This window comes from Daphnia pulex, chromosome 1, assembly GCF_021134715.1.
Source record: "Daphnia pulex isolate KAP4 chromosome 1, ASM2113471v1".
Taxonomy (NCBI): domain Eukaryota; kingdom Metazoa; phylum Arthropoda; class Branchiopoda; order Diplostraca; family Daphniidae; genus Daphnia; species Daphnia pulex.
The window spans coordinates 8,014,785-8,039,407 of NC_060017.1; the positions used below are offsets into that span (position 1 = coordinate 8,014,785).

Sequence of the window (24,623 nt, forward strand, 5' to 3'; positions counted from 1 at the left end):
ATTCAATAGCCTCCGTCCACCTTGGATATAAGAATCACAATAAAGTCTACCGTCTATTTTAATAATAAAAAAAAAACAAGTAGATACTATATCTATTCAGCCGGCAGCAGTGTTCATAATAATAATAATAATAATAATAATATTAAATAGAAAAAGAGAAAGACAATAGACCAAAAACCGGGCGGTTGAATGCGCCGCTCGTTTCGGTCCCGACGTGACAGTCCCGTTGGGCCGTAATGGTCACGTCGATAATATTAAAAGGAAAAAATATAAGCGCCGGCACGTTATATTACGAATATCTATTTTGTATTGTTTTTTCTCTTTTTTTATTTTTACCGTGGAAATAAAAAAATAAATGGCAGAAATGAGAATGAGGTAAAAGTTTTGTTTTCTTTCTTTTCCTTCTTCTTCTTTCGCCCCCGCCGGCTGTCAATTCGGCGCAAGTGTACAGAGAAACGCACGCAATAAATATATGTATGTATATATTAATCGAACTCGACCACATAATAAGGTACAAAATAAAAATAAGGAGAGATGAGGGAAAGAAATAAGGTGACGCATATAAAACAAATCGACAACTGGGCAGGGAAAGAGACGAGAAAAATACATTCGAATGGCCAAAAAACGACACACAAAAAGTTGTCACCGACCAAGAAAAGAAAAGAAAAAAATTGTACAAAAAGAGACTAAATAAACCACACACACGACAGGCGACACACGAGCGGCGTTCCGGGTACACACACACGACGTTAAAAAAAAAATGAAATATAAATTTGGTGATGTACAAAAAGGAGCAGAATAAGATGCTGAAAAGTTCAACGACTCTCTCTCTCTTTCTCCACGCGTTTATAGAAAGTAGCCAGAAAAAGAAAAGAATCTGAAAACGATGTTGTATACACACACACATCGGAGAGAGAGAGAGAGAGACTGGCAGCATTTGCACGGTGAAGCTATAATGTAGTTAGTTCGTAGTAAACAGTTATTTGTTGTTGTACCTCATTGTATGTATAGATTTTAGCAGCGGTCACACACACAAAAACACACACGCACGAATAATAGGGCGAGTTGAGAGAAAAAAAAGGGGTTGGGGGAATCGTCAGCTCACGCGTCTACGATTTTACCAATGGGCATGGGAAAGAGAAAGTGACAATGCAATCCCCCAAAGGGGGAAAAAAGAAAGAAAAGATGAACAAGAATACACACGAAATTTTTTTGTTTTTTAAAAGAAAGAAAGAATAGACAATTCCTCCATTCGCCCCCTCGCCAAAAAAAGGGGAAAACAAAATGTACACGATTAGAAATATAGAGGGGAAAGACAGAAGAAGAAGAATGGACACACACACGAATAGTTGATAGTACTAGTACATCATTATCATATTTATATGTATAGAAAAAATGGCTCACGCGTCATTTTTCATCATTTTTTTCTTTTTCCTAACAAATATTTCGTTTTTTTGAAAATGAGAAGGAAAGAGAAAAAAAAATATATTTAAATTTCCCCCCTCAAGAAATGCATCTTTTGCTGGTATTCGTTCAATTTTTTAATTTTTTTGTAGGTTTTTTTTGTTATTTGCTTATGCGAATTGGTTGTTTTCATATTTTTACATATATATATATATTGTAATCTGAATTAATAGGTTGGGTTAATCACTAGATGTATAGTCTGAAATCTGGTTATGTAATCATGCAATCGAGCGATGTCGGGAGACGCGACTAGACGGTTCTCGAAACGGAGGAGAAAAACCCCAAAAATTAAATTTTTTCTTTTCTCTTTTTTTCTCCCAAAAAATTTTTTCTTTTTTTTTCTAAAAACATTTTTTCCATCAGGTTTGGGTGGGAGAGGGGGGAGATTTTGTATCTGCGTGTGTTTTCCATAAAAACATCTTTTAGTTTGAAACATTTGATTTTTCCACAGAGTTTCTCTCCCTCTGCCCCCCCTCCCGTGTTGTGTGACTAGACCGACGCAACAACAAAAACAGACGGAATTTTTTTTTCTTTTTTTCCTTCCTTTTCCGGATGCACCAGAAGAAGAAGAAGCCGCTGCTGGATGTCGGTTGTTGTTCGGAGGGGGGGGGGGGGGGAGGAATTCGGTGCGACACGGGTAGTATAGTAGTTGGTGGTGGTGGAACAGAAAACAGATACAGAAAAGAGACGAGAAGAATTCCTTTTGTTTGTTGGCGACATGAAAGGGAGAGAGGGATAATTCTCTAATCCATAATAGATAATATAAAAAGAAGAAAAGAAAAATATTGGATTGGCTGATAAAAATTAAGAGAAACGATGAGATGAGATGGAGGACAACAAACAAAAAAGAAAAAACGACACAATTTGTTGGGCGGCGGACGGTTCCAGTATTTTTCCGTTCCATTCAGAAATGAAACATTTCAGACATCGGTGCAGTGAGGCGTCGGATAGGAGCCGGCTGCTGCTGCTGCTGGCTGCTTGCCCGGCGTTCCGGCCACGACCGTGACGTTGACGTTGACGGCCGTGGCCGCGGCGGTGGCGCAGTTGTTGTCGGACGAGGAGCCGCGAGAGTTTTTGCGCTCGCGAGCCTTGTGGAAAATGTTGCCCAGGAACGACGACTGGTGCTGGAGTCCTCGAGGGACTTTGCCGGCGGCGGTGGCGGCCATGGCCGGCTGCTGCTGGTGGTGGTGGTGGTGGGGCTGGAGATTCTTTGGCGACGAGTCGCGGCTCATGGTGCTGTTGGTCGTCGACGACTGGAACGAAATGGACATGCCAGAGTCCAGGGAACCGACGCTGCCGCGCCGCTGGTACCGCTCCACCGGATCGTGAATGTCCAGTAAAGAATTGCTCAACGTCGTCCGCTTAAGGGTCGCCTCCGTCCGGCCACCGCCAGACTCGCGGATCACGACCGAGCGCTGCTGGACGCTGCTGTTGCTGGTCCGGCGTGACAGTGGCGTCGTCGTCGACGATGACGTTTCCTCCAGGGTCGTCACCGATCCGTTGTGGTCCATGTCGGCCACTCCGCTGTCGCGGTTGTCCCTTCCGGAAGCCAAAAGATTCGACGACGAGGCGCCGTTGCCCATCCCAGGAGGGGGTTGGATGGAAGTCGGCGTGGTGGGCGCCCGGCTGATCCTGGCCGCCGTCCGCTGCTTGTCCAGCTCTCCCTCGATCCTCAAATTCTCCATCTCGTCCATTTCGAGAATGGCCTCGCGCAGGTCCTCGCAAAATTTGGCGCGGTCGTGGTCGTTGCGGGCGTTGAACATGATGAGCGTCCGCCCGTCCACCCGCTGCGACAACCGGATCCCGAACGGATAATCTGATGCAACAACAATTGAGAACAACAAGGAAAAAATAAATAAATAAATAAATTGACCCAAACTAAAAACCGCACGCAATGGGAATGTCGAAAACCCAGTTTCCATAACCAGACGCTGGCCGGACTGGCCGGCTGACTGAATTCATAATCCAACAACAAATTCAACAAACCCACCATTCAAATTTCTTCCCCCCTTAGATAAGAAACAACAATTGAACAACAACAAGTACTCACGATGCGACTCAAAGTAGGACACGTTGAGGCCGGCCAGCTGGAAACTCTGTCGGAACGAATAAGTGACGCCATTTTTCTTCTTGCTGAAGATTTTGGTGACGACGAGAATGTCGTTGAAGAGGAAGACTTCGCGCTGGTGGAGGCCGGCCCTTTCCCGTCGCCCGGCGTCGGCCACTTCGTAGAGGCGGCAATAGCAGACGAGCCGTCGGTGGGGCAGCACCAGGTTGGGCTTCTTGCCCACGATGCTCTGCTGGACTTTGAGCACCTGAGTCACGTGATCGGCGCCCGGCTTAAACTCGGCCGCTTTGACTCGTTCGTAAATGCCCACGAGAATTTCCTGATCCACGTTGGCACCTTCATCGATCCCCCGCAGGTTCTTGATGAAATCCTCCAACTTCATCCGCTTATCAGCTGGGCAGAAAAGTTAAAAAATAAAAAGTAGAAAAAATAAGTTAAATAAAACCGGCCCGGCCAGTAGAGAGACGGACAGATTGATGAGGTAATACCTTTGATGCTGGGCGTGTGGAGGTCCGTGTTGAGCATGATGACGGCAAAGGCGAGAATGAAAACCGTGTCGGGATTGCGGAGACGGGCCACGACTTGCGGGTTGCACTGGCAGTAGCGCTGGCCAAAGACTTCCATGAGCCGCTCGATTTTCTGGGCTTCGCCGGGCATGCGGAAGTAGGTCTGGAAGCGGCGCAACGCCACGTCAACGTCCAGGGCGGCAAAGTCCAGTTCCTCGATGAAAAAGTCCAGGGCCGCCATGTTGAAGGCGTTCTGCAGGTTGCCCAGGTACTCGCCGATCATCTGTTTGCTGACGCCTTTGCGCGAGATGAAGAACTTGGCCACCGCCCGCGGGCTGGCCTCCAGGAATCCCTTTTGCGTCAGGTAGGCCACGCCCCGTTCCGGCTTCTTGTTGAACAGATTCAATCCCACCCGGTATTGGCGCTTGCGGATGCTTTCCAGCACTTTGGCCTGGGCCGGAGTCGTCGGCTGGCCTCCGCTACTGCTATTCGTGGGGTAGGCGGCGGCAGTGGCGGCGGAAGGAAGTTGAGCCACGGGTCCACCATTGGCCGTCAGCCGGTGGTCGTACTGGCCGTGGAGGACGGGTGGGAAAGGCACGGGCGACGAATGCGTCGTGTGACCCGACGACGATGAGCTGGAGGTGACGGGATGATTCTGGTGGCCCGTCCCGCCGCTTTCGCTCCAGAAAATGTTGCTGTAGCCGGCCCCTTCTAGCGAGTCTTCGCTCGTGCTGTGCTCGGCCGATAAATTGGACGTCCGTCTCTCGCCGGCCGGGTCCACCGCCATCAGCGCCGCCACCCCCGAATAGCCGGGCAAGTTGGGCGTTTGCGATCGCTGCTGCTGCTGCTGCCTGGGATGGGAGGAGGACTCGACCAGCAGGCCGGCAGCGCTCGGTCCAGCCGAGCCCAAAGATCCTTGAGATGAATTGACCGACGGCGATTTGGTGGACAAGGCCGAACTGGTGCGCCTCGGCACTTCGGGCGGGACCCGTTTGCTGCTGGCGCTGCCCGGCCCCGTCGACGATTTGCTGTCGCTACGCCGGAATTCGTGGGAATTGTTGCCCAGTGGCGTCTGCTGTTGTTGCGGTTGACCCTGGCCAGCACCGCCACCGTTGTGGTTGGCCTGAGACGCGTGGACGACGTGGTGATGACTGCCGTAAGGCGAATGACTCAGCGACGGAATGGGGCCGCCGACGGCCACGCCGTTGGCCAGCGTCGTCGGTGGTGGTGGCGAAGTGGCCGCCTGCTGGTAATGGGCGTGGTGGTACTGGCTCAAATCGAACGAGTGTTGATGCTGATAGGCGTAATGATGGCCGCTCCCGCTGCTGCTGCCCGTCTGCTGCTGCAGGTGATTGAGGTGGTGATTGTGGTGGTGATGATAAAAGTGCTGGTGATGGTGATGTTGCGGCGACATCCTCATCTGCTGGACCAATTGACGCTGGGCCGACGAGACGGAACGGGTGGAACTGCGGACGCCTTCTTCGTTCAGTTCTCGGACCAGCGATGCGAAATTGGTGCGGATGACGTACTCGGCCCGGGCCACCGAATCCTCAGACGACGAGGACGAATTGTTGGGGCCGGCCTGTTGGTGTCCGCTGCTGCCGTCCAGGGGGGCGAGGCCGACGGTCGTGGACCAGGTGGTCGACTCGACCAGTTCGTTGTGAAGGCGCCGACTGAGTCGACGCTGGTCGGCCTTGGCCATGGCCGTGATGGTGGCGAATTTGCGCCGCATCGAGTAATGGCGGAAGGAGCGCTGGATGACGCGGGCCGCGTTGTTGGCTCGACCCCGCCCGCCATATTTGCGCTCCAGCAGCTCAATTTGCTTGTCCAGCAAGTCCTGCGACATCTCATACCTGCGTCATAATCAAAATAAAATAAAACCAATGCAAATATTTGAATCAATCGAAGGCAAATAAAACAACAAACAAAATGGGATTTTGTCGCTTTGACAACGACGACATTGCGCAATCGGTTGGGGGGAGAAAAAGTTCCGTGTCAGTTTTAGCTGGACAATACGAAACTTGTGCCATAAAAACCCAGGCAACTCGGTCGTTTTGTTTTGTGTGGCTGTTGTGGCGAATGTCAAACCAAAAGGGAGACGGTGATTTTCCATTTTGTCGTGTGTCGTCGTCAACCGGTTGAAACGAATTGGTATGGCCGCCATTTCTCTTCTGATGGAATGGGACACATCAATAACATGACGAATCGCCGTGTTTAAATCAAAACAAAACAGTTTGCCAAAAAAAGAGAAAAAGAGAAACGGAAAGTTTTGATTTGTTTTGTTCTTTTCGCCGGGCCAGTCTTCATTTGGCGCAATGCCACAAGCCTCAATTAAATCGTAGATAATCATTAATTCATTGGCTACTTCTCCCTGGAAAAAAATGTCAAGGAATTGCAAGGCAAAGTGACGGGTGAGGGAGTTGCCAAACAACCGCCAAGGGAAAAGCACAACGGCCCACAGCAGCTGAACAAATTAAGACGAAAAAATGTTAATAACCTCCTCCGTCTCCTAATAATCCTTGGGGGTGGTGGCGGTGGTGTCCCTTTCATTTCGCCTCCAGCCGCTTAGGTTGGGGTGGAGAATTGAAAATGGATTTCGGCTGAGCCCAGCAGTTAAGATATAATTGGGCCGACACACTCACACACAAGAGAAACAAGAAACAACAACAAATGCGTGTGTGATAATATTATTAGGCACACCCTAGTTAACTACTAGTTCCTACCCCATTCCCTGTCTGTCTGTCTGTCTGTTTGGCTGGGGCTAAACAGCGTCTAGTCGGATACAACGGAAAAATAGAAATGAAGCCATGCGACGACGACGACGACGAACCCGTTAGAAACAACAACAACAACCAAACGAGTTCCGGACCATTTGGTTCCTGTTCCCCCCTCCCACGTCTGTCAAAATTTTATTTTCCGGTTTGTTTTTAGGAAAAAATAAATAAAAAGGAGGTTGTAAGGTAAGAGAGAGAGAGAAGGGGGAGGATTTCCTGGGCGGCCATTTTATTTTTGCATTTTATTTTATTTGGGGGGGAGATAGAAAAAAACTAGGCGCTGGCGTGACGGTCATAGTCGACGTCCCGCAACGGACGTGCGCCGGGTGCTTGTTAGATGGCGACGTTGCTCCGAGGGGGGTAAAAGGCCATCCACCTGCCCGGCGTCCTCTCTCTCGTGTCTATTTTTTGCACAACAACACCACCGACATGACACCGGGGGTATACGTGTGTACGTGTGTACGTGGCAGTGGCAGCAGCAGCAGCAGCCACGGGCTGTAATAAAGGAGAGAGAGAGGACGTAACGTACGTGACCGTGAATCGTTGGCACCACCAACCGACATTCATCAGCCAACCATCGCTCATATCTCCTCTCCCGCTGTCTCGACGCTGACGTCAAAAACTTTTACGTACAACATTTATGAGTTGGGGGGTGGGTAGGTGGGTGGGGGGCGATTGATTGAGGTGTCCTTGATAACCCCCTGCGGATTTGTTCTCCGGCAACAATCGAGAAACAAACGTGACAAGAGCAATTCTTACACATTCGTGAGTTGTTGTTGTTGTTGTTGCCATCTGGGCGTTGTTGTTGCGACACAGACAAACAAAAGAGAGAGACTCGGGGTTTGTTTTCTTGTTTTAAACAAATCAGTTCCGCAAGGCTTTTCCAATCAGTTGGAAAAAGTAGAAAAAGTGGCGTCACGATTGTTGCGTCACTTTGCAGCCATTTGGGCCGCCAACGGGATTGACTTTGGCCGTTGTTGTTGTTGTTGTTATTTCTGTGCCATTTTGATGGATTCGAGTTGGTAATGGGGGGGCGGTAATGTGCGCGCAGCCGGGTAGGTACGACCAGGGGATTTCCGGATGTATCGACTTTCAGGGCGTCGTCGACGCCGTTATTTCACCAAATGGACGGGACTTTTTATTTTATTTTTACTAGTAAATGCACTCGTCGAGTCGAAAAAGATGAAAAGGTGGGTCCCCATTTTCCCTCTTTTTGTTCGTTTTCTTTAAAAAAAAATAAAAATGTTAAAAGGAAAAAATAAAGGCGCTCCGGGAGGGCGTATCCCGTCCAGGTGATGATCGACAGGAGCTCGTCTATTTTTACAATATCATTATATTGTCAGAAAAATGGAATAGAAGAAGAAGAAGAAGAAGAAGAAAAGATGTGTGATGCAACTGGGGATGTCGACGCCTGGGATGTTGGAATAAAATAAAAAAGTGACGTGTGTCGAAGGTGTGTCGTTTCTTTTATATGATGATGGGCTCCTGGAATAAATCAAAAAAATAGTTGCCAGAGCCTTTTGTGCTGTTGTCGGTCTCTGATTTCCCTGCCTGGAAATGGCAAGGGCGGCCAACACGCGTTCCAGATCAAACGCCCTTTTTATTATTCTGATTATTATTTTTCCTTCAATGCTCTTTTATCTTTTTGCTCCGTCGAGCTGACAGCATCAAAAAGACATTCCCTTTTCTCTACGCACACGAGAGTCGGCCAAAAATCCTGTCGACTACTACACCATTTCGCACTGATTATTTATTCATCGACTTTTACCTGGCTCCCCCCTCTCTCTCCTCTTTGACTGCAGGATGGAAAAATGGTTGGCAAAAGAGCGTGAGAGAGCAAATAGAAAATAAACTCCCCTCTCACTTTCATTTCTCTGTACGGATGCTGCTGCTGGCTCACTTCATCTTGTGTCAATTGGCTTCTTCCCCCGAGTGTAGCCCAAACAACCAGCCAGAAGAAGAAAAGAAAATGATCAAAAGGGAAAAAGAAGAAGAAGAAGAAGAATATATGTAAATATCACATGAATATCCTCCATCGCTGACGATATACACAACCAAGAAAAAAGTGAAAGGTACAAATAACAAGAAAAAGACCCAAACAATAAGTTGGGGGGGCCTTGGCATTCGACGGCTCCTATTTGCACACAACGCCCTCATCTCTCACTCTCGTGTGTGTCTCCTCTTCAGGCGCACTGGATCCATAACGAAAATATACGACGACCTGAACCCAACGGAATGTGGGCGACATTTTCCCAAGAAGAAAAAGAAAATAATAAAAAAAGGTCGTCCTTTTTTGGGACTAACCTTATTCCCAAAATGTTTGAAAATGGAGAACTCAATAAACAAACGAGAGCCCCAGAAAAATTGGGCGAATTGTCTATAATCACCTTCATTATTTCTAGGGGAAAGAGATAAATGGCGATAGACTTACACATTCATGGAGCGGGTCCGTTTGACGACGTCGTCGCCTGGGCCTCGAACGGGCAGACTTTTCTTCATCAGAGCCGAGGTGCTGCTGCTGCTGGTCGTCGATCCGTGGCTGATGGCCATTTGTTGCTGTTGAGGTGACAGCAGCTGCTGGGCCGATTGCTGGTGCAAACGGGATCGGACGTGCAAAAGACACTGGCCGTTGGATGACGAGTTGGCGTAGTTGCCGTCACCGCCGCTCACCACCATCTCGGCCGTCCTGTACAACAAACAGAAAAATTTAGAGAAATTTTAGAATTTTTCCCTCGGTGGATTCGCCAGAAATTCGACTCGATAACAATCGAATAGGTGGGGGTAGAAACAGCGTGAACATGTGCGACAAGAGCATCTGCCGTCGTAATCAGATGTAATCATCAGCAGATTCAATTGAATTTCCCGTTTGACGTCATCCACCCGTTTTGAAAAATGGAGGCGAGAACAAGACGATGGGGCACATACACACGGGAACTGGAATCTCTCCCGCCGCGTGAGTCGGGCCAGCAGGAGGAGATAAAGGCAATGAAAAGTAAGGGGGGGGGGGAGGCTAAAAAAGAAGTTATGGAAATGATGATGAATCAGCCGAAAAATGCCGGATACCAAAAAAAACCCAAGAAGAAGAAGAAAAAGAAAATCTGTCGGTTCAAGATGACACGAAACGAATCGTTCAGGATGACGACGACGACGACGGGATGGCCATTGTACCAACATACGAGGAGAAGAGTCTGCTGCCCAGGCTCGTAAAAAACGTCATTCCCAACCGTAAGAAGCCAGAAGAATAACCGACTATCACGTCAGATTTATGGCCTTTCTCTGATCCTCCTCACTTTTTCCCATAGAGTCGTTTAAACTCCAAGATTATAAAACTATCAAACAAATTCCCGGGTTATATAATAGATTGAACCAATGTGTCTGTCCGTCCGTCCTCGCTGGACCCCCAATCGAGCTGGACCAGGAAAAAGACAAAAAAATGATGACCAGCAAACACACCTGGCCGGGGTAGTCACGAAGCGACTGGTGGGTGAGAGATTGGGGCTGGACATTGACAGAGATGGGCGTCCGTTAATGCGTCGACGATGATTTTTCAAAAAAATAAAAAAGTGACCCAAACCAGGAAGAAGAAGAAAAAAGATTTAAAAAGATGAACAAGTTGGTGCGTTGACCAGAGAATAAAGTTGCGTATGGACTCACCCGACGACAAAGCCAGAAATGCAAATGAGCATCTTGGTCGTCACTTTACTGGTGGGACTCTTGTCGATGGCAGCCACCACCGTCATCCGCAACAGCAACGAATGCACACAACAACACAACAACAACAACACTGGGGGCAATAAAATAAAAATAGTTGGGCCGAGCGATGGAGATGATGATAATCCAACCAAACGACCGCACACAGGCGCAAAATTCGGTGAATGTGAACGAGACGACAGTCGACTGAAAACTGTCCAAGTAGATTGTAAGGGGCCGTTATAGACTCTGGGATTTTCTCTGTTCGAGTATCTACCCAACACAACACAACACCACCGCAGCAGTGCCTCGAGTTTCTCTTTCTGCCCGCCTCTTTTTCGCCTTCCCTTTGGCTAGTGGGGGGGGGGTTCAGCCCAGCGCAAGAATAAGAAGGAGGAGGGGGGTCCTCCCAAACGAGAAAAAAAGGGAGAGAAGGAGAAGGGCGGAATCTTTTGAACGACGTACGGCGACGCCATGCAGTTTTCTCTCTTGGCACAATAGGATTCCCCCCCCCACCCGACCAAACTTGAGGAAGGTGCTCATCTCTTATTCCTTTTGGCCATTGCACGTCTTTGGCGAATGCTCTTGACGGTCGAGGTCATTTCTCGTCTTGGCAACAGAAGAGTGAGGTACCCTTGCGAGCAGCTGGTACCACGGCCAGGTGCAGCAGTCGCTCAGAGTCTCTTTCCTTCCCCCCATTGACAGTGGCACGTGACCCCCAATGGCCATCCTCTGCCCATAAAGCAGCCAAACTCTCCACACACACAGAGATATAAAAAGACAAAACAAAAGGGAAACCGACCAAACACACACAGTCAGTCAGTTAACAGACAAAAGAAAAAAGTGGAGGAGGGTGAAGAGTGTTGTTTTTTCCACCCTCTTTTTTTTGTAACCACTTGGTAATTGAGATGATCATCAAGCCGGCCCCAATATATAAAAACGAGCATCCGGCAGGGAGCACGTGCTAGTAGCAAACACAGTCCCCCCTCTATACCCAAAAATATAAATTTGGCGATTAAAATCTGGCTGACATGGAAAATTCTTGATGCGTTCGTCCCCGCGTGTGTAATCCCATTTGCCTTGTCTCTAAATCCTTTAAAAAAGACCGGGACCGGACTGGACTGGATTTTTTGTTGAAAAATCTCTCCATCCTCATGTGACTCGGCGTCTTTTTCAGTAGAGAGAAAAAGAAGACAAATAAATCAAAAAGATAAAAAAGAAATAAAATAAAATAAAAGATTCTCTTCTTTTTTGGGTGAAGAGAAAAAAAAAGAGAGAATTTTCGACCGTGTTTCACGCACGGTTGGATAACACGACCCGGTAATACCGACGACGGTGTATACTACACACACAACTTAGTCAGCTCCTCGGCCCCTCAGAGTCTATAGAGTAGCTCGAGTCGTTGAGTCTGAGAGACAAGGTTTTTCTTGGTCGGTCGGTTGTGTGTATGTTTAGACGATATCAGTTATTCAAATCACGCCGGCCGTGCTGAAACGCTCGACTAGCCAAAACAATCCAGTTGCCCATAACTTGTTCTTCTTCTTCTTCTTCTGCATCTATAGCCGCAGGGTCGGATGCTCCGGGACCCCCAAAACAACAACGCCATCACGGCGAATTATTTCGTGACAACTTTTTATTAAAACGAAAGAAAACGGTCACACTTGTCTACGTAGTACTGCAGCAGCTGGTCTCTTTCTCTCTGTTTGCACAAGAGTTTTCACCAGCAGCAGTGGCCCTAATAAAAGAAAGCGCGTCGACATTCAAAAAAAGAGAAACTTTTGTAGAGTCTCTCCCATCGTGAATCAACACACGACTCTATACTGTACGTTATTTCATTTTAAAAATCTGGGGAAAAAGAAAGAAGAGGGCGCTAAGTAGGGTCGTAAATAATTCCCGAAATATTTTACAAAGAAGAAGAAAAAGATGACGAGAATCACAAAAAAGAGAAGCCGAAGAAAAACCTTTTCTCTCTCCCGGATGTTGTGTTGTGTGCGAGGAATTTAAGCGTCCCGTAATACCCTCCTCCCCTCGCTCAAATTCTCTCTGTGTGTTGTAGTTAACGCCGTAGACACACTCTGTGTGTGTCGTGTTGTTGTTGTTGTTGTGTTTGATCTTCTTCTCAAAATATTTCACCGAAAAGAATGAAGAAAAGATGGTCCGTCCTCCCCGGCAGCAGCAGCAGCCATCATCATTTCATTTTTATACAAACCACGTAGTAGTAGAGATTGTATAAGAGGAAGCAGCAGCCACTAGATTCATTCCCGACTGCGGTTGGGTCTTGGTGTGTGTGCGTGAGCCGCGGGATATGAGATCTGCATATGAAACGAACAACAGACACGCCGCTCGTCGGAAAAAAATTGTGTGGCAGGGGGGGAAGGAAACGCGCAACTGATTAGAATAATATCACGAAGAAAAAGAAGAAAAACGGGAGGAAGATCAATAGACAACAATTTATCGATATCTAAGACGTACTCGTATAGGCTGCGCGGATTCTTTTTTTCACTCGGGAATTGTACAGAGAGATAAAAATAGACGAGAGAAAAGAATCGTAGGGGAGAAAAAAGAGCGTGGGGGTTTTTATTGTGATCATTTGAAGCACAACAACACAATGGAAGCACAGCCAGGTCTGCCATCGATCTCTCCTATACTACTCCCATCGCCCCAGCACTTGCATCAACTTCTTCTCTCTCTTTCTTTTTTTGGACATTGCCCGTCGGGACACGCGTTAGCCAGTCGTTGATAGAGTGTCCAGGTAGTACGAAATATGAACGAGGTGGAAAAAGTTTCCAAAGGCAAAAAAAAAAGCGATTACTACCGAGACAACAACAAAAAAGAATCGAACCGCAAACAAAAAAAAATAGAAAAATAATTTTCCCAGGACCCCCGCCGGCCAAATTTAAAAAGAGACGGACAGAGACTGGCCAGGCACTCTCTGTCCAACACACACACACAAAAAATAATATATAAAAACAGCAAATTTTTATTGATACTTGAAGCTGTTGTAATAGACTGGGCATGTCCATCCAACAGTTTTAGCTTTTCCTTCTTCTTCTTCTTCTGTTGCCCAGCGTGTTGCCCAACGTCTGTAAATGTATACGGCGCACGTTACTTGTATTCTTTTGATACGACACTCTACCACGCCAAAAAAAGAATCTAGGGGGAATAATAGAGTCTCCTTTCTCTTTTCTATGAACAAAATCATCTCAGGGAAATAAAGTCTATGGGTGTTGTGTAATAATATCGAAAAAAAAAAACAGCTACCGAACCGTCCCACAATGGAGCAGATGATCCGATTGATGGCTATATAAAAAAAATAGCTGGAAAAATAGAAAATAAAAAACGTTTGAGCTGAGTTTTTAAAAGAGTCGCTTTTCAAAAGGTATTGATTGATATTTCTTTCTGTTGACTGGCAACAAATCGTCGAAATCCGATGAAGAAAGAAAAATGTCCTTTTCTTGCTATTTCTTGCTGGATAGTCTCGGGTCGCCAGGTGCTGACAATAGACACTCGCCAGCGTCTCAAAGACTCGTCCAAATGCTGGGCCATAGATGACAATAGACGACGGACGGCCCGCTGGGTGGTTTACCGTCTATTCGGCAATCGCTCACCACGTCGTACGTCGGGTACCGAGACAATCGAACGTCGCCCAACCAACGACACAGAGAGAGTCTTGGGAGTATTTGTTTGTCTACAATTTATATCGTGTGTTGCGTGTAACAGATCCGTTTGCAGTCTCAGCGACCACTGGCCACAAGGCGAATCCAGTCGACTGTAAAGCCGATGGCATTCCTGGCCAGCAAAATGTAAATATATCTCTAATAATAATAATAATGAAAAAGGATATACTTTGAACCCCAACGGCGGGATTGTGCCGACACAATAGAGCGGCGGCGGCCTGGCCCACAGCCGAAAAAATAAAAAGCTGGACACAAAACAAGAAGACGGGCGCAGCTGGACATCACTGTCGCGCGCCACTCTCGGCGGTGACGTGACAGAGAAAAGAAGAAGAATAAAAAATCGCCAATGAAAAGGTGTTGAACATTCAATCATCGCCCAGGACAAAATCTCAAGTCCGTCGCATATTATTCAGCCTTGGTCGGCCGTCGGCCATGAGCTGGATATTCGTCGGCCATCTCTGCACAAACTCCCGCAAAATGTCATTGAATTCAAGATGAGCTCTCGCGCGTCATTGACCACAAAACCAGGAGAAGAAAAGAAATTTAAAAAATAATAATAGCCCGCCTTCTTTTTTGAAATTGCCTGGCCAAAATTGCATGTACAACAGCAGCAGCAACAACAGCAGATGAATGAATAATAATCGAAAGAGATTGTATCACTTGGAGTGATTTTTTTTTTTAAAAGAAAAAAGATGAAAAAACTTCCCGCAGAGCCGAGGAGCTCCCGGGGTTGAATAATGAACGGCCGATGATGTTGGACGCGAGCGCGAGCGCACAATTCACATGGTAAGTGATGAGTTGCTCAGGTAATTTCACGTTAAAGTTACGTCGTCTCGTACATACATCTTCTTTCTTTCTCCATTCACATGGCCTCGTTTCTTTTTTCCTCCATCAAACAGGAGAGGAAAACACGTCCGACTGGCAACGGACGGCAATCACGACGAATGAAAACGGAGAAGCTCTCGGATGCAAATTACAAATTGAATGTTTTTCCCGGTGTTAAAGTGCGTGTTTGAGGGAGAGAGAATGGCCGTTGCTAACGAGCGAAATCGTGCACACGAGAAAAAAGTAGCTACTTAATATAAAACACGAAACAAAAAATACGGAATTAAAAATGGAAAAGATGATGATGTCCGTGACCAACACACGTCTCTTTCTCTCAATAATTAAAAAAAAAAAAAAAAAACCCAAAAGGACGATGATTTCATATTCCCGCGGTTTCCCGTTACCCACGCGTGTCGTCAGGTCCTCTCCCCGCTGTAACCTGATTCCGATTTCTTTTTCCCTCCATCTGCGACAACGTCAGAGCATAAAAATAATAAAATTACATTTCCTGACGGACCATCAAGGAGAGAGATGATGAATTCACGATTGAGTTCATCGATTCTATGCCGGTTCAGTCCGGTCTTTCTGATTTCTAGTTCACGTCTTTCATCAAGTATCAACACGACGACAAAATCAAGTTGACGACTAATAAAAACGACAAAAACTGTCCAGAAAACTTTTGTTTCTTTTCTGTTTTTTCCAGTAAAGAGAAAAGAATTGGGGAGTCGTTTGGCCGCAAGAGAAAAAAGAAAATGACGTGATTAAGTACTGGCAACTACAATCAGCCCGACTTTTTTGGTAGGGGGAAATCAAATAAAAGAAACAGTTGGGCAAAGGAAAATGAAACTTTCACAATCGTAGTATTAGAGAATCGGGCAGTGATCCCTCCCAGCCGTTATTCAACTTTTTAATTTTATCTTTTTTGTTGTTTTTAAATAACTTTTTTTGGAAATGTCAACGTGTCGGTAATAAACTCGTTTATATGTCCATTTATTTTGATTTTTTAGAGGGGCAAACCATTTAAGGAATGGGAATTACCCCCCCAGCTGCAGCTCTACTCACGAACCTTCTCCCGATTCGACTCGAGACGACGCAGCACCACACAGGTACATGTAACATTTGAACTCCACCCAAAATCCGATGATAATCAACTCCGTTTTTTCTTTTGTCTCTTTTTTATTATTCTTTTGATATTTTTCATCATGCTCATTACGCCTGCGGGATGAGTTGGTTATATTCTTTTGCCTTGTGAGAGATCACGTTACCCGGAGGAGGAGGACTTTTCTATCTTAAATAAATGGGAAGGTCACAGGAGAGAAGTTGATTGCGAAGAGACACCGCCCTTGTTCACGATCGTTTTTCTACTACGGGATAAAAAGTCATTGATTCGATTGTTACATCAATACACCTTCGAGTATCAGCTGCTTCTTCCCCCCCCCCCCCCTATGTACATTTGGGCCTGGTGATTGTGTCTACTACCTCCGTCTCAATTTGTGTGTGTACCCGGAACGACGCCAAATAAAGAGGGAAACGATCAAGTTATCAAACCCGCCTCCTATATATATGCAATGGTAATCTTTCCCCCCAAACATTCCATGACCGTAAAAGGTGGCCATTTCGAATGCCGTAGTAGTAAGTCGTAGTAAAAAAAAAACGAATTTTTCTTCAACATTTCCTGTACGTTTGTTGTCGACATCATTTGACTAATCAAGTTGAATGGTGAGCGATTGGTCGACAACTCGACTCGGCTGGTTGGATAAAACCGGAAAAAAACAACAGACAAGACGGTGTGGGAATGGTGTGATTACCTCATTTCGTTCACCATCATCATGGCGTCGTATTATCTCCTCTCTGTCGTGTGTGTTTGTGTGGCAGAGTTGAGAGCGACGTCGTCGTGGGGGTCAGAAATTGTCTTGGTCGTATTTGTGTCAAGTTGGCAGCGCTCCCATGATGGCTGCCACCACCGACATTAGGGGGTTTTGCTATAGACGAACAGAAAAATGAGTACACCAATTGAACCAACACAACCGAGACACAGAGGATTGACATGTTCTGCTAAAATAAAATTCAATGGCAGAGATAAAGATAAAACGCCTAATAAACGGGGTCAGCTCAAGAAAAATCATAATTTATTATTGATAACATCCAACGTGTGTGTGTGTGAGAAAGATAGGAGAGATAATTGTTGGTTTCCAACGTCGTTTATAGTCAATCCCGCCTGCGCTCACAAAATTTAGATTTTTTAATGAATCCAACAGCAGACGCTTCCATCCATTTCCCAACTCGACTGGTGCTACATTTTTAATGGCGAAAAAAGAAATAGACAAATTTTGTAATGGGAAAAACAGCTCCGGGATAAAAATAAGGTCGAATCAACAATAAAGAGACCCAGAAGGACGCCTGCTACTCACAAGGGAAATAAATTCCACGAATTGCAAAACAAACAACGAGGTCGATTTTTGTTGGAGGAGAAATATAAAAACTCACGATTTAATCTCACGCTGATGATCGAATTGATATTAAACACGAAATTCCTTTTTTCCTTCACACACAAGTGCTTCACGTTTCCCCCTCGTTGCGATAACAAAAGAATAAGAAAGAGTCGGAAATTTTTCGGCTCTATTTTTCGTGTGTGTGTGCAGTGGTGGGGTGGTCGGCCATTGAGACACACACGGCCCAGTATGTCACCCCTGGTGCTGGTCCCCCACTGCACAATTCTCTCCCCCTCTCTCTACTCTCTGTGCACAGTGTAAGACGAGTGTGTGTGTGTAACAGCTGATTGGAAATCGGGTCGATTAAGTGACTTACATGGCGATACGGCGTTAAAGAATGACGTCTGCAATCGAGTCGGCTGGTGAACCCAATGGCTGCACTTGCTGCCAACAGTTTGGTCGATTGGAAATGGCCAGAAAATTCGTTCGACTCAATTGATGGGCAGAAGATTTTCCTCGTCACAAACACACACACACAGCAGCAGCACCACACCACTCTATAGACTTTTTCTCTCTCACGAATATACACACACGCTGGCTGGCTGGCTGGGGCTCACACACAACTCACACTCTACACACTAGCCGCGCCAACACACACGGGTCGTCTAATGCCCAGACTATTTTATCGAACCTCTCCCCCTCTCATCTTCCCTCCTTCCTGCCTATGCGCGCGCGCCATCAATTCCCCTCGGGGGGTGGCAAACGGGTGTTTGGATGGGGGCCACGGTGATTGAGTCGGCCGCCGCTAGATGTCACTACTCGACAACGTCTCTCTGCAGGGCCAACAACAAAACAACTGCTGAAACCTTAAGAGTTAGAATTTTCAGTTCAACGGATCTAATAATTGTTGTTTTTCTTTCTTTCTTTTTTTTTGGCCACGACACGGTTGTTGTTTTTTTCCTTGTTTCCAGTTTTTGAGTGACGGATTTTGAAATTCGATTAGACGTCGTCGTCGAAATGTCAACAACCGAGTCCCGTTACTACTAGAAATGGCGGTCGGGAGGGAAATGAAATGAGAACAAGACTGTGGATAGATGGCGGGGCGTGTGGTGGATATCCGGTCCCTTCTAGAAAAAACCCAATGAGGTTTCTCGCCCCTTTATTTTTGGTTTTTCGGTGATAATATTTTACTCGGTGAAAAACCACAACAGTCGAACCGGAACCAACTTCCGAATGTGCTCTCGTTTAATTACCTTGTTTCTTCTTAAATAACAAAAAAAGGTTATTCCAAAATTCCTAGTGGGCGTAGTGTTGCACTGTTTGAAATCGGATAAGGATCGGGATCAGTATTTTTATTATTTGGTTGTTGTTCTTCTTCTTCTTCTTTCTGGCTCACACACACAAACACAAGGGACGTCGGGACGGAGAGACACGACGGCGAGTGGCAGAGAGAGAGCGCGTGCACAGCTATTATTAACCGCCGACTTGTGTGTGCGCTTCTAACCCAAACTCAAACAAATCTCCTTCCCCCTTTGCTCTTCTCTCAGAGTCTCTCCTCCACTTTGCTGTGCTGCTCCCGCATCTCGCAGAGGAGAAACGCCCTCTACTCTCCCGTCTGTTTCGTGATTTAACCCCCCCACGCACGCACACACACAACCCAAAAGAATCTGAGGAAAACATCGGAACCTTTTAGACTGTCCATTCGTCCAGCGGCCATGTCAACATCCGGATCGATGGACGACGACTTGAGTGCCATTGTAACTCGCCTATCCAAGGTAAAATGAGTCTAGACATTTGATTTTTATTTTCTTTTAGTCTAAAACATTTTCAAAAGGAAAAAAAGAGAGAGAGGCCTAGCCTATGTAGTAGAAAGAAAAGGCCGTAAACCGATCGATTGGGGTCATGTCTGAAATTGGATTCGTGTGTGAGTGGACTGGATTCTGTGTGATGGATTTCCTCTCCTTCCTCCATTTCACACCCCAACTGTAAGAAAAAGAGGAGAGAGAAATGTCTCAGGCAACGCACATTTTCGAGGTCATGACCATTTCGGATGGATGGATAGATGGATGGATGGGGTGAGGGCAGGGCTCTGAATATTTCAATCAACAAGCGGCATCAATTAGGCCGCTGCTTGTTCGACTCGCGACTCGCGTTGGCAATTTCTCGGTACTCTCCGGCCGGGCACATCCAGCGGATCACGGCTGTTTGGGTTGAGGCCGGCGACGAAAGATGAATAGGGGGCCCGTCCGCAATCGGGGGCGTCATGCAGACGTACACTATAGTACACAACAAACTTATTAGACAGCCACAATCTCATCCAGCAAAAAAGACCCCGCCCATCACGGATAGTTATTATACATGTCGTCCACAAACTATTGCTGATGGCGGAATCAAATAAAACATCAGACAACAAAAAATTAAATAACATGTATTACATCAAGTTGTCCTTTTTTTTTGTGTTCAACTACACACAGCCCGTTTGAAATAGTTTAGGAAAATAAAAGAAGCATCCACCGAATGTATGCGGTGGATTCGTTCCGGAGCAATCGTGTTTTTCTTGATTCCGACCGAAAAAAAACAGAACAACTTGCAAAGCTGAGAGAGAAAGCCGCAAACAGAAAACAAAAAGAAAGAAAAAAAGAAAAAAAATAGCTATAGAGAGAAAACACAAGAGATTACCGCAACATAGTTGAAATCGTCGTTCCACGGCTCTGCTGCTTGCGGTCGGCTCTCGACCATCCATCAAACATTTCCGGTTGAGAAGAAAAAGGGAAAAGGAAAATAACAAAAAAGTTGGATCAGAAATAAAAGTGGATGCCATTGCGGTGAAACGTTGGAAATAGCTAAAAAGAGACATGGCTTATTATATAATAGTAGTAGCTAGTGTGCTGTTCCCGCTGGATAACTGGGAAAGTCGCCTATTCGTTTGACGTGATTAGTTGTAAAGCGACTGGGAAATTTTGTTCGCCGATCTACCCGAAACGATGTCGTGAACTTGTGTGCGCTAGCAACCCAGCACAGCACAAAAGAGAAACTCCTTTTGTTTTTTTTCTTTCTCTCTCCCAAGTTATTAGTCGATGGCAAAAGTAGAGCTGCTGCTGCTGCTGGCCCGGAGTTTCCCTGGCGACGGGTGATGATTATTAACGATTCGTCGGCGCTCGCTAACTGCCGTGTACACTGCGTGTGTTGTTACCTTTTATCTGCTGAGGTGTAATCAACGTTCCGGATGAAAGAGGCTCGTTAACCGATTCACGCGGCCTTGTTATTATTATTATACAGCTGCGTGCCTTGGCATTCCTCTTTTACTTCTTAGCATATCTTGAGACTGGAATATAATAAGAGAAGGAAAACAGGCACAGGCCACATATGCCTAGCCCTTCTTCTGCTAGAGCTGATAGTATATAGGGAAAAACAAGAGAAAATCTATAATTATTTATTCAAAACATTTTAGATTGCAATTTTGAAGCTCTTTTGCTGTGTGCTCTTTGTGGTCTATTTATATAATGTAGGCCTGGCCGCCCTATCTAATACATATCCTCTCCACCGTACCCGGATGAAACACGATTAAAACATGCGCCAGGTGGCAGCTGCGTTATGATTATCATTATTATTCTATCTAAAAAGAAAAATAACGAATTCTTCAAATTCCCTCAATTTTTGAGTATTTTTGTCCCGTTTCTCAAAACGATGATGTGAGAGCTTTCTCTCTCGTCTCGTATTCTCAATAGAGGACGGAAAGTTATGACGAAATGAGAAAATCTGATCAAGAAATGCAATGATCCGTCGCGTTAGAAGAGCTTTTGATTGCCTATAGAGAGAAATACAACCGCCCGGCGAGCAAATTTTCCCTTTTGAACAATTTTTTTAGACACAAGAAAATGACGCCCTGGCAGACGAGAGGTGAGGTTAGGGCCGAGGCTATGAATAATATCACGCGGACATAAATTGAGCCAACCCATCAGCGATTGATATGGCCCTTTTGTAACACACTCAAATCATCATTTCTTCTTGACTTTTTTACTTGACTGGCCGGTGGCCTTTTGGCTGTTTGGTTGTTTGTGATCTTTTTGACGATCTGCTGTGCATGTGCGTCGATAGGAATTGGAGATGATGGGCTTGCCCGGTTTGGCCAGCAGCAGCAGCTATCAGCAGCAGGTAGACTACGGCGGCGTTGGCGCCATTGCCCATCAGCCAGCAGAGGACGTGATCAGCGATCTGATCAACTCTTCTTACGACCTTATTGGCCTGCTTCGCGATCTGCAACGTTCCAAACGCCAACGGGAAGATCACGCCCAGCAGCTGATTCACGACTTGCAACGCTCTCAGGTTTGTTTTTTTCTTTTACCTTGGACGTGCTGTATATAATATTTCTCATCTCCACTTTAATTACTCGCCAAATGGCAGCCCTAAACGGGGTGGCAGATATCTATTAATACCGTGCAACCAATAAAAAAACAAAAAAAAAACACATTTCTCTTATGTATTTTATTTTCTTCTTCTTCTTAGTGGCTGCTGGACAAAGAGAAGGAGCTGGGCGTTCAGCGTGAGCGTGAAGCCGCCGAAGCGTACGAGAAAGAGCGCCAAGCAAATGTCCGTCTTCAATTGAGCGAAACGCTATTGAAAAAGAAGAGCGAAGAGCATCGCCAGTTGGCTCACGAGTCCCAACTCAAAGAGAATCAGGTTATATCCGTTTTCTCTTTTTTCTTTACCATTTTCCATTTTCTACTATACTCCAGCAGCAGCAGCAGCAATCAATCAAATAGAAAACAAACTGCTGCTGGGAAATGAAAAGAAATCTCTTTTTCTTTTCTCTCTGATTTCTATATGTACTTGTGTGTGTTTTTTCAATTAAAAATTAAATTTGTTTTTCCCCCCACTTTGTTCGGATTGTTTTGTTCCTCGACATTGCACAGTGGCTGCACGCACTTCGGCGTCGTGATCAGGAGAACCATCGATTACATCAGCAGTTGCTCAAATTCTTGCACAGCAAATCAACTGGTGGTGGCGGTGGCGGAACGGGAATGGTTCAAGTCGAAATGCGCGGATCCCTCGGTGCTCCCGCACGTACCTCATCGTCCGATTCGACCAGGTTGCGCAAGCAATGGGACAGAACGGCCGCTGCCGACGACGCCAAAAAGTCTATATATTTATCTTTTTATTATTTTTCTATTTACTATCGGTTTTTAACTCTTGTTATTTATATTTGGTGTATATAGACTGGTTGAAGCCAAGTGGAAAATGGCCTTAAATTCTTTAGAGAAAGACCACGGACTTTTGCGAGCCGATTATTTCCAATTGGTCGAAATGGTCGGTCGCTTTCTGACAAATTGTTCCACCAAATTGACTGGCCGTACTCGCTCAGCAGATACTCGTCCATTTGCCAATGTCACGGTAGGACCAAACAATTCTCAACTCAATATTATTTGATGGCGCGCTAATTATTTAAATATGACTCCTCAGGAATGGATTCAACTTCCTGTCGTTTCGATGAGAGATCGACTGGAACAAGTTTTCCAGCTGGTGGAGGCCGGCCTTGTTTCAACGACCTTTCCAGTCCCTAATCAACTCGAAATCATCACCGACCGACAACAACATCCTACGAGTTTCGATTCTTTAGAAATTGATTATGTCATGCCAATAATCGGCCAGCCATTGTTGGAACCAGAAACTGTAACAACAGCCGCCGCCCATCAGCAGCAGCTGCTACTGCCGGCAGCACTATTAGAAAATCAGAAAGTGGCGACTAATAATTGCATTAGTCCTATCATTAAAGATGAAGTTGTTGGTGCTCCTGGCGTCACGTCGTCACGCAACAGCAGCAGCAGCAGCGCCATTTCGACAGCAGCAACAAAGTCGGCGTCTGCTGCGCAACAGCGACCGTTAAAAATGGTGAAATCCATCGTCCAGCAGCAGCACTCAACAACGTCAACAACCGGACACCAGTTTAATGGCGGACTGGCGACCGACCCGTATTCTAGTATCGCCTTTCGAAATAATAATTCCGGCCGCACGACTATTAATAACGACGAATCGTCGTCACAAGTTGCTGTTAATCAAGTCGATTGGAACGAGACGGACAGCCCGCCAGCAGCAATGGCAGTTTACAGCCAGAAGAGTTATTCACTTTTGATGGGCCAGCAGCAATCAACGAGCGGAACGTCTTCTCCTATTATCGGATTAAAAGAAAACGAAGACGGATTGCTGCTGGATGAGATGGCCATCACTTTAGATACACCTTGTCCCAGTGCCAGCAATAGTCGCAGCGGAAGCTGTTCCAGCACTTCCAGCATCAGCAGCTGCAAGTCCCAGCAGCAGGATTCATCCGGGATCGATCCTTGTGCCGGGATCGATGAGCAGTTCTTGAGGACGTGCAGCGACGCTGCCTCTCTAGTTAGCAGAGACAACAGCAGCAACCGAATAAGTGGTCCGTCCGCTTTGAAATCTGGCACAGCGTCAACATCACTCAATTTGAACCGGAGGACCATTACGGCCAGAGTTCGTTTCGTCCAGCCACAACCAACAACGACGTCGGGCGACGCCCATCATCATCCGGGAGACCCGGTTGACCTTCAATGTTGTCTCATCACGCCGCCGCCTCCTAACTCTTAACCGTCGAGACATAATGAGAAGTGCTCATTATCGTGCATCATCAGACCACCCGCGAAAATGTTCAATTCTATTCGTGTGTGTAGTACTTGATTGAATTCACTTTTGATTGATTGGATATCGGCGAGCTTGCAAATGTGTCGAGCGACTGCTTGGATTAGTAGTACCTCCCATGCAGCAGCGGGAAATCAAAGCAAATTTATACTCGTTACATCATCAGGACAGCATCACACAGTTGTATAATAATAATAATACACACACGGCCCCACCATCTCTTTGTGGTTTGCTGCGCGCCGTTATAATATGCGCGATCGTGTTTTATTACAGCCCTCAAACGCCGGCGTCGTTGCGGAATCCATCCATCATTCAATGATTCCGATCACGAGCGAATAAATCATCATTTTCTTTCAAGGATTTCTCTATTTCTCTTTTTTGCCCACCCCTTGTGAATAATTTGATGCCAATACAAACACGGCGCTGGGCACAGGTATGGAATGCACAAATCAATTCCAGCGTTTGTTGAGATTATTCCGAATCAATCCGGAAGAATTGAAAGAAGAAAAGAAAAGGGAAGAAAGTCG

At 46.1% G+C, this 24,623-nt stretch overlaps 2 protein-coding genes across 4 annotated transcripts; one reads left to right on the forward strand and one right to left on the reverse strand.

Moving 5' to 3' along the window:
* Nucleotides 1-465: 465 nt before the first annotated feature.
* On the reverse strand, nucleotides 466-17,949 carry LOC124193002 (IQ motif and SEC7 domain-containing protein 2-like). Of its 3 annotated transcripts, XM_046586642.1 has the most exons (6): nucleotides 17,492-17,755; nucleotides 16,813-16,986; nucleotides 9,244-9,498; nucleotides 4,021-5,891; nucleotides 3,515-3,925; nucleotides 466-3,280 (listed from the first exon to the last, which is right to left on the reverse strand). In XM_046586642.1, exons 2-6 carry the CDS (start codon nucleotides 16,833-16,835, stop codon nucleotides 2,385-2,387), a joined length of 3,456 nt encoding a protein of 1,151 aa, XP_046442598.1. In that variant the 5' UTR covers nucleotides 16,836-16,986; nucleotides 17,492-17,755; the 3' UTR covers nucleotides 466-2,384. The 3 variants fall into 3 exon arrangements, with proteins under 3 accessions (XP_046442598.1, XP_046442607.1, XP_046442592.1); XM_046586651.1 differs by lacking the exons at nucleotides 16,813-16,986; nucleotides 17,492-17,755 and adding an exon at nucleotides 17,813-17,949; XM_046586636.1 differs by lacking the exons at nucleotides 16,813-16,986; nucleotides 17,492-17,755 and adding an exon at nucleotides 10,467-10,829.
* A 1,025-nt stretch (nucleotides 17,950-18,974) lies between these two features.
* Nucleotides 18,975-24,456, forward strand: LOC124193035. Its single transcript, XM_046586685.1, has 6 exons — nucleotides 18,975-19,211; nucleotides 21,535-21,762; nucleotides 21,943-22,116; nucleotides 22,350-22,573; nucleotides 22,653-22,827; nucleotides 22,897-24,456. The coding sequence occupies exons 1-6, from the start codon at nucleotides 19,152-19,154 to the stop codon at nucleotides 24,043-24,045; spliced, it is 2,010 nt and encodes a 669-aa protein (XP_046442641.1). The 5' UTR covers nucleotides 18,975-19,151; the 3' UTR covers nucleotides 24,046-24,456.
* Nucleotides 24,457-24,623: the final 167 nt, after the last annotated feature.

Excerpts from the sequence above, each read along its gene's own strand:
- LOC124193002 (XM_046586636.1), bottom strand. The coding sequence starts at position 10,552 with ATGACGGTGGTGGCTGCCATCGACAAGAGTCCCACCAGTAAAGTGACG. Across the intron at positions 9,499-10,466 it reads ATTTCTGGCTTTGTCGTCGG|GACGGCCGAGATGGTGGTGA; the intron begins GTGAGTCCATAC and ends TTTGTTGTACAG. Across the intron at positions 5,892-9,243 it reads CGGACCCGCTCCATGAATGT|GTATGAGATGTCGCAGGACT; the intron begins GTAAGTCTATCG and ends ATTATGACGCAG.
- LOC124193035 (XM_046586685.1), top strand. The coding sequence starts at position 19,152 with ATGTCAACATCCGGATCGATGGACGACGACTTGAGTGCCATTGTAACT. Across the intron at positions 19,212-21,534 it reads TTGTAACTCGCCTATCCAAG|GAATTGGAGATGATGGGCTT; the intron begins GTAAAATGAGTC and ends GTGCGTCGATAG. Across the intron at positions 22,574-22,652 it reads GCTGCCGACGACGCCAAAAA|ACTGGTTGAAGCCAAGTGGA; the intron begins GTCTATATATTT and ends TGGTGTATATAG.